Source organism: Galeopterus variegatus, unplaced genomic scaffold (assembly GCF_000696425.1).
Source record: "Galeopterus variegatus unplaced genomic scaffold, G_variegatus-3.0.2 Scaffold1569, whole genome shotgun sequence".
NCBI classification, from domain to species: domain Eukaryota; kingdom Metazoa; phylum Chordata; class Mammalia; order Dermoptera; family Cynocephalidae; genus Galeopterus; species Galeopterus variegatus.
This window is the reverse complement of record NW_007727680.1, coordinates 346,043-360,207: the sequence shown is the minus strand read 5'-3', so window position 1 is coordinate 360,207 and position 14,165 is coordinate 346,043. Positions and strand designations below refer to the sequence as shown.

Genomic DNA, 14,165 nt, shown 5'->3' with positions numbered 1-14,165 from the left:
CAGTCTGTCTTTCCTAATTTGATTTTCAAATGATGTGTAAGCAGTCTGTGTAAAACTGTGTAAGCAGTCTGTCTCTCATAATTTGAATTTCAATATTTGGATACAGTCCAGAAAATGATGTAAAGGATTTTGGATTTTCCTTATTGCTGTTGCCCAGTATTTCCACAGTTAATTTAGAGTTGACTAGATGAGGGTTCTCAGGCTGTGGTCCCTAAATACTATTTCCCACTAAAAGGAAACAGAGCTCCCCAGAGAAGTGGCTGATTTTGCCTGGGACAGGAACTGTATGAAATAAGCAAGGAACATCTTGTCAAACCAGAAAACAAGGAAGTTAACAAGTCTATAGGGCCATATCAGAAAGTTCAAGAACCATCCTGAAGAGGTTTTTTTTTAAATTTTAATTTATCAATATACAATGTAGCTGATTTTTGTGTCCCTTTACCAATTCCTCCTTTTCTTCCCTCCCTCCCCCCTCCCCCCAAGAGACTCGTTTTGAGCATCAATAAGAATAATATTTGCAGTGGATAAAGACCCTTAAATTAAAACATGTTAAACACATGATTTCAGAACGATAACAAAAACAAAACAAAAACCTCTGGTCACATAAGAACATGGGGTAACCAATTCATTTTGAATTACTTTGAGAACTGTTACATACAGAAAATGAATCAAGCATGTATCTTGCCTTTGCTACACAAACTGAACCTCAGGGTAACCAAATAGTGGATTATGGAAAATTTCTTTTTATAGAAATATTCCAAATAATAAATGAAGAAAGTAAAAATTACAATAGCACCCATCATTTGGCAACTCCTAATAAAACAGGGCACTTAGGCGGTGATCCTGAGGAGCTGTTAACACACAAAGAGAGTCAGCCACTGTCTGCTGATTCCAACATTCTCTACAACACCTCTACAAAATATTCTTGCAAAAAAGGAAAATTGACTTGAATCTAATCAGCTTCTAGAGCAGAGGTTGGCAAATTTTTCCTGAAAAGAGCCAGATAATAGGTATTTTTGACTTTGGAGGCCAAGCGGTCTCTCTTGAAACTAGGCCTCTCTGTCTGCTCCCCTCACTGTAATAGCACACATGCATCCATAGGCAGAGCAAAAAGTATGCCCAGATCTGGCCCATGGGCCGTAGTTTGCAGACCTCTGCTCTAGATCTAACTCCAAGTTTACAGGACATACAGAAGACAGAGGAACTTGTTAAACAGCACCACGTGAACGTAGTTAGCAAAATCTAGACTAGGGAAACTCTACAGGACAAGTAACCTGTTTTCATCAACAAACAAGTTCCAAGGAAAAAGTTTTTTTCTTTTCAATGGTGTCGGGCTAGAGCTCAGACCCTTCAAACCTGTTGTACAGACTGAGTCACAGACCCCTCCTGTGCCGGCTGGGTCACCAGACCCCTCACATACAGGTCATGAGCTAGGTAATTGGAAAAAGATCCTGGGGGCTGCCAGCAAAGTTGATGTGCTTCATTTGGACATGAGCTCAGTCCCTAGCTTCCTCAGCAGCAGCTTAACAGCAGCCTTCAGCAGATCCAGCATCAGCAGTGGTGGCCTCCCGGGGGCCCTGGCAGCAACAGTTTGCGGCCACAGCCTCCAGCAGCAGTAACAGCCTCCTTGTGGCCCCCGTGGGGTGTACAGGGGTTGGGAGGGCCCTGTGGATCAGAGCCACTTGTCCTTTATACTTAAGTCCAATAACCCAGGAATACCTCGGTGCAAGTCAGACAACCCAGGAAACATGGGTGCCCATGCACATCTACATCAGACAATAACCAAGAAGCACCTGGGCGCATGTGCACAGTTATATTTACATCAAATACATGGCAAGATTGCGAACCCTCAAGGGAGCCTGACAATTACATTCACTTTCCTTAAAAGTGGGAATTCTCTAATTCAAATGGGTATATATATATTTTAAATCCTTAGGTTTAGAATATATGTTGAAAAGATTTTGAATAATATTATGCGATGCCCACAGTTTGCTTGAAAATAGTCTTTGATTTGAGAAAAAATAAGTCATGAGTTGATTTTTGTTTTATCTGGATGTTGAGTACTGCAGGTTTATTATATTTTTGTATATATTTGAAATCTTCCATGATATAATATTTCAGGAAATACATACATTTTATCAAATATATCACTTGAAACAATTTTTTAGAAAATGAGAAGGGATGCAGTACTTCCCCTTCATTGGATACTTCTGGGTTCTCCCAAAACAGGTGTGAAGCATCTGGCTAAGAGCTGTAGCCAGAGGAGTCTTTCTAGTGCATTTTTCTCATCAAACTGTTCACCTACAATTTTTTTGTTATACTAAAGAGAACAGCTCTTTTATCATTTNATCTAATCAGCTTCTAGAGCAGAGGTTGGCAAATTTTTCCTGAAAAGAGCCAGATAATAGGCATTTTTGACTTTGGAGGCCAAGCGGTCTCTCTTGAAACTAGGCGTCTCTGTCTGCTCCCCTCACTGTAATAGCACACATGCATCCATAGGCAGAGCAAAAAGTATGCCCAGATCTGGCCCATAGGCCATAGTTTGCAGACCTCTGCTCTAGATCTAACTCCAAGTTTACAGGACATACAGAAGACAGAGGAACTTGTTAAACAGCACCACGTGAACGTAGTTAGCAAAATCTAGACTAGGGATCTACAGGACAAGTTACCTGTTTTCATCAACAAACAAGTTCCAAGGAAAAAGTTTTTTTCTTTTCAATGGTGTCAGGCTAGGGTTCAGACCCTTCAAACCCGTTGTACAGACTGGGTCACAGACCCCTCCTGTGCGGGCTGGGTCACCAGACCCCTCACATATAGGTCATGAGCTAGGTAATTGGAAAAAGATCCCGGGGGCTGCCAGCAAAGTTGATGTGCTTCATTTGGACATGAGCTCAGTCCCTAGCTTCCTCAGCAGCAGCTTAACAGCAGCCTTCAGCAGATCCAGCAGCAGCAGTGGTGGCCTCACGGGGCATCCCGGGGGCCCTGGCAGCAACAGTTTGCGGCCACAGCCTCCAGCAGCAGTAACAGCCTCCTTGTGGCCCCCCTGGGGCGTACAGGGGTTGGGAGGGCCCTGTGGATCAGAGCCACTTGTCCTTTATACTTAAGTCCAATAACCCAGGAATACCTCGGTGCAAGTCAGACAACCCAGGAAACATGGGTGCCCATGCACATCTACATCAGACAATAACCAAGGAGCACCTGGGCGCATGTGCACAGTTATATTTACATCAAATGCATGGCAAGATTGCGAACCCTCAAGGGAGCCTGACAATTACATTCACTTTCCTTAAAAGTGGGAATTCTCTAATTCAAATGGGTATATATATATTTTAAATCCTTAGGTTTAGAATATATGTTGAAAAGATTTTGAATAATATTATGCGATGCCCACAGTTTGCTTGAAAATACTCTTTGATTTGAGAAAAAATAAGTCATGAGTTGATTTTTGTTTTATCTGGATGTTGAGTACTGCAGGTTTATTATATTTTTGTATATATTTGAAATCTTCCATGATATAATATTTCAGGAAATACATACATTTTATCAAATATATCACTTGAAACAATTTTTTAGAAAATGAGAAGGGATGCAGTACTTCCCCTTCATTAGATACTTCTGGGTCCTCCCAAAACAGGTGTGAAGCATCTGGCTAAGAGCTGTAGCCAGAGGAGTCTTTCTAGTGCATTTTTCCCATCAAACTGTTCACCTACAATTTTTTTGTTATACTAAAGAGAACAGCTCTTTTATCATTTGCTCAAGTGTTATATGTAAACTCTCTTATTTTATTTTGCGAAAAAAAAAAAAAAAGAATGTATTAGGTAGAAAATAAGCTTCATCTTTTGTCACTGGATATCCTGGTTGGAAAAAAAAAAGAATGTATTAGGTAGAAAATAAGCTTCATCTTTTGTCACTGGATATCCTGGTCTCCATTGTTTAGTCGGTTGGCCCTGGTTCTGTTCAGGGTCTGGTCATAGGCGCTGAGCAGCCTATACAGGTCAGGTGAGTGAGGCAGCCAGCAGGTGAGAGCAGGTACACCCTGGAAAGCACATGTCAGCCCCTAAGTGATGGCTCTGTAGGATGTTTGCCTTGAGAGCAAGGAACCAGTGGTACCAGAAACTTCTATTCTTTTTCATTTTTCCCCAAGAATAATTCTAAATCCAGACTTGTATGTGACATCTGAGTTTTAGTTGCTTAAATATTTTTAGAATGCTCTGTATTCCAAACCAAACCTTTGAGCAGCTGGATTAATCCATTGGTCAGCCTCTAATTTAGTAATGACCAGTGGTAAGGCCCTCAATTAGACCCTGTGGGCACCAGGATTCTGAAGTCCCAGGGCCCTGCTTTCTGTGAGCTTCCAGTCTAGTGGGGAGGAAAGAAAACATACTTGAAAACAACTGAAATGAGAGGTGCAGATAGAAAATGCAATAGCAATTCAGTGAAGGGGGTGAATAACCCCATCTGGGACAATCAGGAAAAGCTTCACACAGGCCATGGAAGGAGTTGGGGGGAACATACCAGCTGCAGCTGGGTGGAGAGTCAGGGAGAAAAGCAAAAGCTCAGGCTTGGGAAAGACCAAGTGCCATCAACAGAAAATACAACTCTTTAAGAGGACAGTTGGTAAGTTTTGGAGACTAGTGGCCTTCCATAGTCCACCAATGGAGAATTTTTTTCAGGCCAAAGTAGTTTTCTACAGTCGAGTAAAAATAGGCAGCAAACTGTTGAAAGTATAGAACTGAAATTCAGCAGAGGATTTGAGCTGCAGTCTTGAGCATCACCTGTGCAGTGGTGATGGTTGAAGCCATTGGGTCTCTAGAGAGCATGTTCCTAGTCTGCCATTAGCAAGTGGTGCATTTATAAATGTAGAGATGTTTTGAGTCTGGCATTTGAAAACTACCAGTTGATTATTTACTACACTAAATCATGCTTAAAGCTCAATGCAGTACCCAATTACTTCAGAAACGTACTCCACACTGGAAAGTAGAAAAGTTTAGACTAAGGGAAACCAGAAGTACATGGGAAAAGAGAAACCCAACATTTGGAAGGATGTGCCTTTGGCGATGGCTTTTTGATAGGTTTATAATCTCCTCAATGATGGCCTAAACTAGAGGCTTTTTTTTTTTAACTGTCATGAAAATATTATTCAAGAAATGGAAACACTTAAACAGATTTATGGTTCTATTGATCTGTGCAATACATCTGGGCAGCAGTTTTATTCTTTTTCTAAACTTTCTTTAAAAGTTTAAAGTGCAATTGCTCTTAAAAATGAAAATAAACAGGAGGTTACTGTGTTCTTCCCACTACAGGATCTGCTTGTTCTAGAGATTATTTCAAGACCTGAGAACACCAACAGTTATTTCATGTAAAATATTGTCTGTTTGGGCATGACAGTGTTTCATTATTAGGAATTACACAAGCCAAAAGTAAGTTAAGGATCAACACCCACTCTCCTGGCTACTGATCTTTGGAGAGAAATGAAAGCTTATTCTTAGACACATATAAGCCAGGTGAGTTTAGACAAGTGAACATTTGGGCTTGGAAACTGAGGCCAAAGAAAAATTATGCCCACAACATCAATCAAAAATAGCTCTGATTCCAAGTTCTGCACAACCGTAACACTGTCCCAATGCACTGTTATGAAACTGTACACAGACATCCCTCAAAAATGTCCCAAGTCCCAGAAACCAAAAAACAAAACAAAACAAAAAAACACCCATGGCAGCTTTCCCCCATCTCATAATGAAACTGTTCTTTTAGCGAAAACTCATAACCAAGCAAAATTCTGCTCAGTAAGATAACTATTTATTTGGGGGACTGTCTTTGCTGCCTCCAATACATCGGAGCTGTTAGATTTCTCACTGTCACTGATCCTTTCTCCCTGTTTTACTGTGTTCTTTATGTATTTGAATGGATCGACTTTAAGCTCCCAGAAGCAAAACCAGTCTGATGTCCTTTAACCAGTCTGATGTGAGTGTGCAGTTGAAATATTTATTCATGCATTTGCTAATCCGGGAGGATTTCTTTGGAGGGGCTTGGGGAATAAAGATTATGGCGTGCTGAAGGGAGATGCCAGAATAGGCTAGATTGCGAGAGCCAACAGTTGAGATAGGTGACGTTGGCACTAGTCACTGGATCTGACCATGTGCAACAAAGATGCACAAATACTTATGGTGACTTTGTGGTATATTAAATTTTAAAGAGGAAATTTATTGTCTGAAACAAAGAGTGAGTGAGAGGGAGGAAGGGAAAACAAAGTTCCTAATTTTTAGATAAAATGAGTAAAGCTTCCATAGTCAGGATTTGGAAGCTCTCCAACATCCAGCAGGCTCCAGGAAACTCGGGGGATTGTCATGGTATCAGAGCCAGTCCTAGGTGCCAAAGTCAAAATAGGCCACGCTGGCCAGAGTAAAGCCCAAGTAGAAGCGTATGTAGGTCACTTACACGTTTTGAATTTAGACAGGCTGAGTTTATGCAATTATTTTACAATTAAGCTCTGGAGAAACACTGAATGTTCGAAATTTTTAAAAAGGTGCTTGTTTCACAGTATGTGAGAAAATTGCAACATCAACTTGAATGATGGCCTTAGTGGCTTACCTTGTAGCCCTGTGTGTGCAGGGGAAGCCAGGTAGGGAATTCTGTCTGTGCTGACAGTCCTCACCCAACCCAGTTTTGGCACTTTCCTTGGAGAGTGTTTGGCACTAATGGAAGGCTCAGGACTCAACACAAGCATCTTCTTAGCCACACTCAGTAAACACCACTGCATTTTCTCAGCCACATTGATGCAATGAAAAATAATTAATAAAAATAGAAAATACTCATAAGCCAGTGGATTTAATCCCGCAGTATTGAATATCTTCTATTACCAGGGTGGGAAGTACAAAAATTGTATAGAAGGGAAGGCAGGGAGACACCAGATGCCACTTATGTCCAGTGCTGTCCTTGTGCCCTTTCTTTCCCTAGAGCACACAAAGACGCTATTTTCCCCTCTCTCCAGGTCACCTGTCTCTTAAAAGGCTTCCCTCTGTTTTATTCTCTGCAAACTCTCCCAGCCTCCCACATGTTAGTGTACTTGACAAAGGGACAAATTGGCTCCATAGGAGACTTGTGCTTAGCAGGAGATCGGGCCTGTGAGGGGGGGACCAAATGAACAAGATCATGGATTCTGCTTTTGTTTTACCAGCTGCCACTGTTAAGTTCTTATTTAATGAAAGTATTTGCTTTTCCATAAATACATGTAAATCTCCTACCTCTTATTTGTTACAGCCAAAGAAAGCTCCGTAAGTGGTAATCAAGGAAGGAAGCTTATTTAAAACAAATCACTGTAATTGAGACTATCTGGGTAAGCAACACCATCCTCACAATTCATGAATTTGCCAATTGTTCTGCCCAATTGTAGCTTTAAAACTGTCACTTGAATTTATTTTAATTAACACTTGTTTAATTAAAAAAGTGATATGATTACAGTAAAAGAGTCAAGTACGTGTGGTTGTAAGATAATCATAGCAACCGGAGGGGTTCACTCCCTTGTTTCAAACCCTCCAGTGGTTTCTCGTGACCCTGAGAATGCAATCCAAGGGCCTCACCAGGCTCTGCAGGCCCTGGGGGATCTGGGCTCTGCTTCCGCTCCCCACTCCTCTCCTGTCCCTCCTCCACGTCTTTCACTTCACATCCACGCTGGCCTCCAACACACCAAGTCTGTTCCCACCTTGGGGCGCTGGCCCTGCCTCCCCTGTGCCTTGAGCTCCTTCCCCAGCAGTGCGTGGCTGGCCTTTCCCACCACTCAGGCCTCCTCACCTGTGTCCTTGCTGCGGAGGGGGCTCCCTGGTGACCCTCTCTAATGCAGCCCACCCCAGCCCTTCATCCGCTCACATCGCTTTGTTTTATTATCGTGGACTTTATCCCTCTCTGCACATTCTCTATTGCTGCTGGTTTGTTTTCTGTCTCCCCTCTAGAATGTAAGCCCCATGAGGACAGGGGTCTTGCCCATCTTATTGATAGTCATATACCTAGCACTTAGAAAAGGGCCGGGCACACAGTAGCCCCTTCATAAATATTGGTTTAATTGAGCAAAGAGAGGTTATGAGAATTAAATAATGATTAGTATAGTGTCTGGCACAGAGCAAGAACCCAACGAATGGAAGTTTGCTTCCTCTCCCTCCCATCTCGCTGGGGTGTGTATTGATGACTGATTTAATCCGCGCTGTTCTGTATTAACATGGCATTCAGTTATGATGAGTACAGTAAAGTATACCTAGCTGGGTACAAAGTAGTCCCCCAAAGAGTGTTCATATTAAGTATAATTTAAACAATCTTGTGTCTGACTTTTCAGGTCGTCCTTGCCGGAAGGAACCATGAATTGGTATTTTCCCTTCTTCCTCTTGGCCACGGTGACTTTGCCCTCCATCTGCTCCCAGTTCAATCCTCTGTCTCTTGAGGAACTAGGCTCCGACCTGGGGATCCAGGTTTTCAATCAGATCATCAAGTCACGGCCTCATGACAACATCGTGGTTTCGCCCCATGGGATTGCATCGGTCCTGGGGATGCTTCAGCTGGGGGCGGACGGCAGGACTAAGAAGGAGCTCACCACGGTGATGCGGTACAGCGTGAACGGTGCGTGTGCTCCCCGCGTGCCACACCCACTGGCCGGGGCCATTGCCCAGGACGCCTGCCCCGGGAGGGTCATTGCTTGGTCTTTACTTTCAACCCTGAGAAGTGCAGCAGCCAGGAGGGGTTTTGCTGGGGCGATCTGGGGCTGAGGGTCAGTCTCTTCTGAAGGACAGATGCTGGGGTGCTGGAAGTCAGGAGAACTGGACTCAGGTCTCTGCTCTGTAGCTGTGTGGCTTCAGGTCAACGCTCCAGTCTTCTCACCTCTGAAAGGAATCGTCCTGTCTCACCCTCCTCTGTGGTGTACAGGGCTAAAGTGCTTTGTGGTTGTGAGTGTGCTTAGAAAACATGTGAGCAGGGGAGGAGGTAGGGTGGCTAAGGAGGGCGGCACAGGGGAGCCTGTGGTGCAGGAACTGTCCCGTGGTCACACAAATGCACACGGGGGATAAGACTGCGTGGAGCTGCACCCACAACACGAGTGCACATAGAATGAGCTCTGTGGACCTTGTACCAGTGGCAATTTCTTGATACCATGATGGTACCATTGGGAAGAGTTGGGGGAAGGGCACACGGGACCTCCCTGTTTATTGTTTTGCCACTTCCTGTAAATCTATAATTATTTCAAACTAAAAAGCTAAAACACTTTTTTAAAAAGTAAGGCCCAATGAAAAAGGTTTAGTTTTAGTGGAAGAAAACCCTATTTTTAATGACCTGTTTACCTGTCCAGGCTTGTATCTCCTGGCACTGTTGTTTTGTTTTATCTTAGGGGTTCTTGTCCAGAGTTATCTCCTGCCTACCTTTTCCATGAGTGCACTACACAGGGAACAGGATTGGCTTCTAAGCCCTTTTTTGCCACCGATATGCACTGTGACCTTGAGCAAGTCCCATTTCACATGTAGGTCTTCGTGACTTCATTGGAAAACAAGGGTGTTTCCGTCCCCTGTGGTCTTCTACCTGCTAGTCATAAAGTTCTAAGGACCTTGACTGCATTGGCGCCTTCAGCTGGGAGAGTGCAATGAGAGGGCTGGGGGTGCTTGTCCTTTGCTGCCTCACTCTGCACCCCTCTTTGACTCTGTTCTCAGTGTAGCCTCCAAGGCTTTTGGCACCCAGTGCCTAACAGCACTGCTCTGGTGACGTGGCACTCAACTTTTGCATGAGTTTGCAGTTTGTTCACCTGTTGGAAGCGTGGAAGGGCTAAATACTTGGAACACATTGTTCTGCCCCTTGGTTGGATGTGCAGAAAACTCTTGGTGATTTATAACTTCACAGTGAATCACTGTTAAAATTTATGGCCTTTCCTAGTGTGATCCAGGCCCTGTTAGCCGATACAGTTCCAAAATAGCCACTGGGTTTTTGTTGTTCCCTTCAGTGCAGAGCCACACTAATTGTAAGTCATAGAGGTTTTGATGATGTTGGACTATTGGCCACCAACACCTCCACTTCCACTCCACCCTTTCTCCCTTCTGAATGGCTAGTGGTCCTATTGTAGAATGTGACTTGAGCTTGCATGACAAATTCATCCAGGAGGCGTAGATCTCATGATACTGATGCACCCATTGAGGAAGGAGGCAGGCTGTTTGGGACAATGGAGGAGGCTCTGTCCTGACCACCTCCCTGCAGGAAATACCACGGTGTGTGGAAGACACAGTGTTAGCCAGGTGCTGGGTGCTGGCACTTGGCGTTGGAGGTGTCTTTTAGCCTCCGAAGCCTGCTGTCCCCTTATTCATGAAATGGGCCTGCCCCGCAGAATGGTTGTGAGAGGCACTCATCGTGGGAGGTCTAAGAAAGGGCCATGCACACTGTAAAGCCCTGTACGGTCCCCTCTTTGTGGTCCATGCCCTTATGAAAGGAGTGTGAAGAAGATGCACATCCAGAGTGACAAGTTGGCTCTTTGGGAGACCATCAAGGTGACTCTGGCAGGAGGTTTTAGGACAGTGTCTTTTTGTAAAGACCTTAAGTGACTAAGAAGGATTAGTAACTTGAGCTCTCTGTAGAAACACGTTTCATCCTTGTAACTTATTTTCCTCTGTTTCATGCTCTGAAACTAAATGGAGCACGTAAGAAGGGCTCACGTAAAATAACACTTACATTGCCAAAAATTAATCTCCTTACTTCCTGAGCTTGATGTCAAGTAAAAATCACATTGTTCTAGAGGGTGGCACATGGCTATTCTTCATAGTTTTTCTAATGCTTATTTTATTCATTTTTTTCCAAAATGGAAAAAAGAAATTGCATTGTTAAAAGCTTTGGCAGGATAGGAAATAGCACTTAAGATTGTTAGAGGAGAAAGACAGAGAATGAATTAGGAAGTTGTCTTTGATGTACGCCCCCACGGCCACACAACTGAGGAGCATGCCAGCCTTCACACTGACCTGGTGCCCAGAAAGGCTGCCAGGGGAACGAGGTCGATGCTGGGAATGCATTGAGAAGCACAATCAATTTTGAAGAACTTTAGGATTTAGATTGGATTTTAACCTCCCCCCTCTTAAGAAATAGGCTACTGGGAAAGCAGAAGACAGTCTCATGCTACTCAAATATACCTGTTTATGCTGTTCTTATTTGATGTAATACAAAAGGTTTCTTTAAAAAGACTTTTCTTAATTCTTAGGAAATATCGCTGTATTTCCTGATTTCTCCTTTAGGAGTTGGTAAAGTGTTAAAGAAGATCAACAAAGCCATCGTCTCCAAGAAGAATAAAGACATCGTGACAGTGGCTAATGCGATGTTTGTCAAGAATGGCTTGAAGACGGAAGTGCCTTTTGTTATGAGGAACAAGGATGTGTTTCAGTGTGAAGTCCAGAAGGCGGACTTTGAGGATCCAGTCTTTGCCAGTGACTCCATCAATGACTGGGTTAAGAATGAAACCAGGGGTGAGTGGCCACAATATTTTGTGTGATTTTACACTTTGTGAAAGAAAGGGTGAGTTCGACTCTAAGATTCTAAGTGGTGGCTGCAAGTCCAGTGGCCCCTCCATTGAGAAGTGCCTGGTCCCCAGCGGACTCTGGTCTTTCTTTTCTTTCTTAGCAGGCCCCAGGGCTCAGTCTACCTTCCTTCCCCTTTCCTGCTCCGACCGTTCCCTGTCCGCCTTGGGGGTTTTCTCCCTGGAGTGCGGGCAGCGCAGCGGGATCCAGCCCCTCTGACTCTCTCCTTCCTGGCCGCCTCTCGTCTGGTCTCCAGAGCCCGTGCCCACAGCTCTTGCCTGTCTTGAAGGTCTCCTGGCTCATCTCATCTTGCTTTTGCACCTACTGTTCCTTTTGCCTGGAATGTCTTTCTCCTCCTCTGGGATTGATCTCTCTCTCTACTTTCTCAGCCTCTTGCCCCCTCATTGGTTGTGACTGGCATGTCACACCTTTTGCAAACTCCTCCAGTATCGCCCCTTCCACATGGTGTAATGATGACTCTTTTATGTGGGTCTCCTCTCCCATTCAGTGGGGGAACTGTCTAATGTCAGTTGTAAACCTGTTAATATGTAAACTGGAGGCCTGTGTGGAAACATTCAGAAGGAGCTGTAGGTCTATGAGAGCAGAGGGATGTTAAGGCTAGAGATCCAGGTTTGGGAGCCTTTTTTGTAGAAAGGAGAGTTGGAGTCACAAGAATTGAAGCAAAAGAGACTCAACAGGGAGAAGCAGCCCAAGGACAATGTTTGGGCAAAACTAACCTTTCAGGGCATGTTTCTCAAAGCATGGTTCCCCGTGCTCCTGCACCAGAATTACTTGGAGAGTATGTTTAGAATGCAGATTCCTGGGCCCCAGACTACTGGATCAGAATCTCGGAGGGAGGGGCTGGCAATGCCCAATCTACCTTCACCAAAAGAGGAACTAGTGAAGAGGCAGATTAGGAATGCTCAGAGAGGGTAGAGGAGACCCAGGGTGGTTTTGGTAAATCCAGGGCGTCCCTTCTCAACTGGACCTGGACCGTGCACCCGGACTCCCTTCCTGAAACTGTGAGAGATCAGGAGACCAGCAGATGTGAGGGTTTCTGCAGGCCTGAGAAGAGTGACCAGAAGCAAATGCACCATGACCGGTTCCTGGTCCTGACACTGTGACTGGATGGCTGTGTGACTGTGGCACGTCCTGGCGCCCACTCAGCCTTCTTTCCCTATGGAATGGTAATATTAAGTCATGTTCCTATACCACCTGTTGGTTTTCAAAGCCCCTGGACGTGCTGGGAAGGGAGAGCAACAAGCAGTGCTTTTCACCCTGTGAGACACAACTCCTTCTTTGTAAAGAACTATTTTTAATACTCCCTTTACTATCCTGAAATGAAAGCCATAGATCATATACCCTATGTATGCATACACACATTTTTTTTTTTCCTTTTTATCTTTTTTACTGACCGGTAACGGGATCGCAACCCTCGGTGTTGCGCCCGCACCACGCTCAACCAGTGAGCGGGAACTGGTGTCCACATGGGATCTGAACCCTCGGTGGGAGCACCGCCACACTCCCAGGCGGCGCACTCTCCAGTGTGCCACCGGGCCGGCCCCATACACACATTTAAGAGAAATCAATGCAATACCAAACTGTAATACAAGGGAAAACAAAAGTAAATTTTATATGTAGTTCAATATCTAAACCCTTAGGTACAGCTGCACCCAAATATATAGTAAAGTAGTCAGATTATTGGAATAAGTGTGAATTGACAGCCTCAGTGTGGACCGAGGCAGATATGTTGCACTGGTGACACAAAAAGCACACGCTGTGTTACCATTGCTTATTCAATTTTTTCTGAAACAGTGCAAAACTCTTCATAAATTTCCAGGCAAAACAAGGTACAGGCTCATTTGATTTGCATGGCAGTCACATTCCTGGCAAATTCAGTGTACCAGTGTGCATTAAAAGGATGCAAAAAACAAAACAAAACAAAACACCTTTGTGTTTATGTGCAAAAACGAGTGAGGTCCTGGGCTCAGATAATTACAAGCAGGTTTCTCATCAATAGGGATATCCAGTGGGGCACTTGAAAGTCACAAGAAGCAGGACAGTTCTGCATGCATCGTGTGGGACTGTTTTGAACACTGCAGGGCACGTAGCATCTCTGGCCACTGCTAGGAATCCAAAAACACTCCCACAAATTTCCAAACTTCCTCTTTGGAGTGAACTCCCCCTCTGAAAGGTACTTGACTCCATGACAGAGCTCAGAGGTACCTTGGAGCTCAAACAGTCTCTGTCCAGGAGCTTGCCACGTCCGTCCCATGGAGATGATAGTTCCTTCCCTACAGAGAGTGGGAGAGCCAAACACCGAGGCCCTTGGCAGTGTGCTGGTGATGGGGCTGACCTGCCGGCCACCCTGCAGGCTCGGCTTCTTCTCAGAGTACTTGTGTCCCAGCCACACGGGCCTCGTCCCAGTCCCCTTCTCGCCATCCTCTCTCCTATCACAGACTCCCACATGTGCATTCCTGCTGCCTGGAATGCTTCTCCTCCCTCTTCTCTATGTTAATACCTACTTATTTCTACAGCATCCCATGAGTGGCATAATAGTTAAAAGAACAGTTCTGAGTTCAAATCTCAGTTCTGCCACATACTAGCTGTGTAGCCTCAGGCAAGTTACTTAACCTCCCTGTG

At 44.5% G+C, this 14,165-nt stretch overlaps 1 protein-coding gene across 1 annotated transcript in view; it reads left to right on the top strand.

The window, feature by feature from the left end:
• The window catches only part of SERPINE2 (serpin peptidase inhibitor, clade E (nexin, plasminogen activator inhibitor type 1), member 2), a 38,457-nt gene that overhangs the window by 4,672 nt on the left and 19,620 nt on the right, over positions 1-14,165 (top strand). Inside the window, exons 2-4 of the mRNA XM_008577719.1 lie at positions 7,261-7,336; positions 8,327-8,607; positions 11,244-11,471. Of these exons, the coding sequence (XP_008575941.1) occupies positions 8,349-8,607; positions 11,244-11,471 (487 nt within the window). The 5' untranslated portion in view covers positions 7,261-7,336; positions 8,327-8,348. The remainder of the gene's footprint in view (positions 1-7,260; positions 7,337-8,326; positions 8,608-11,243; positions 11,472-14,165) is intronic.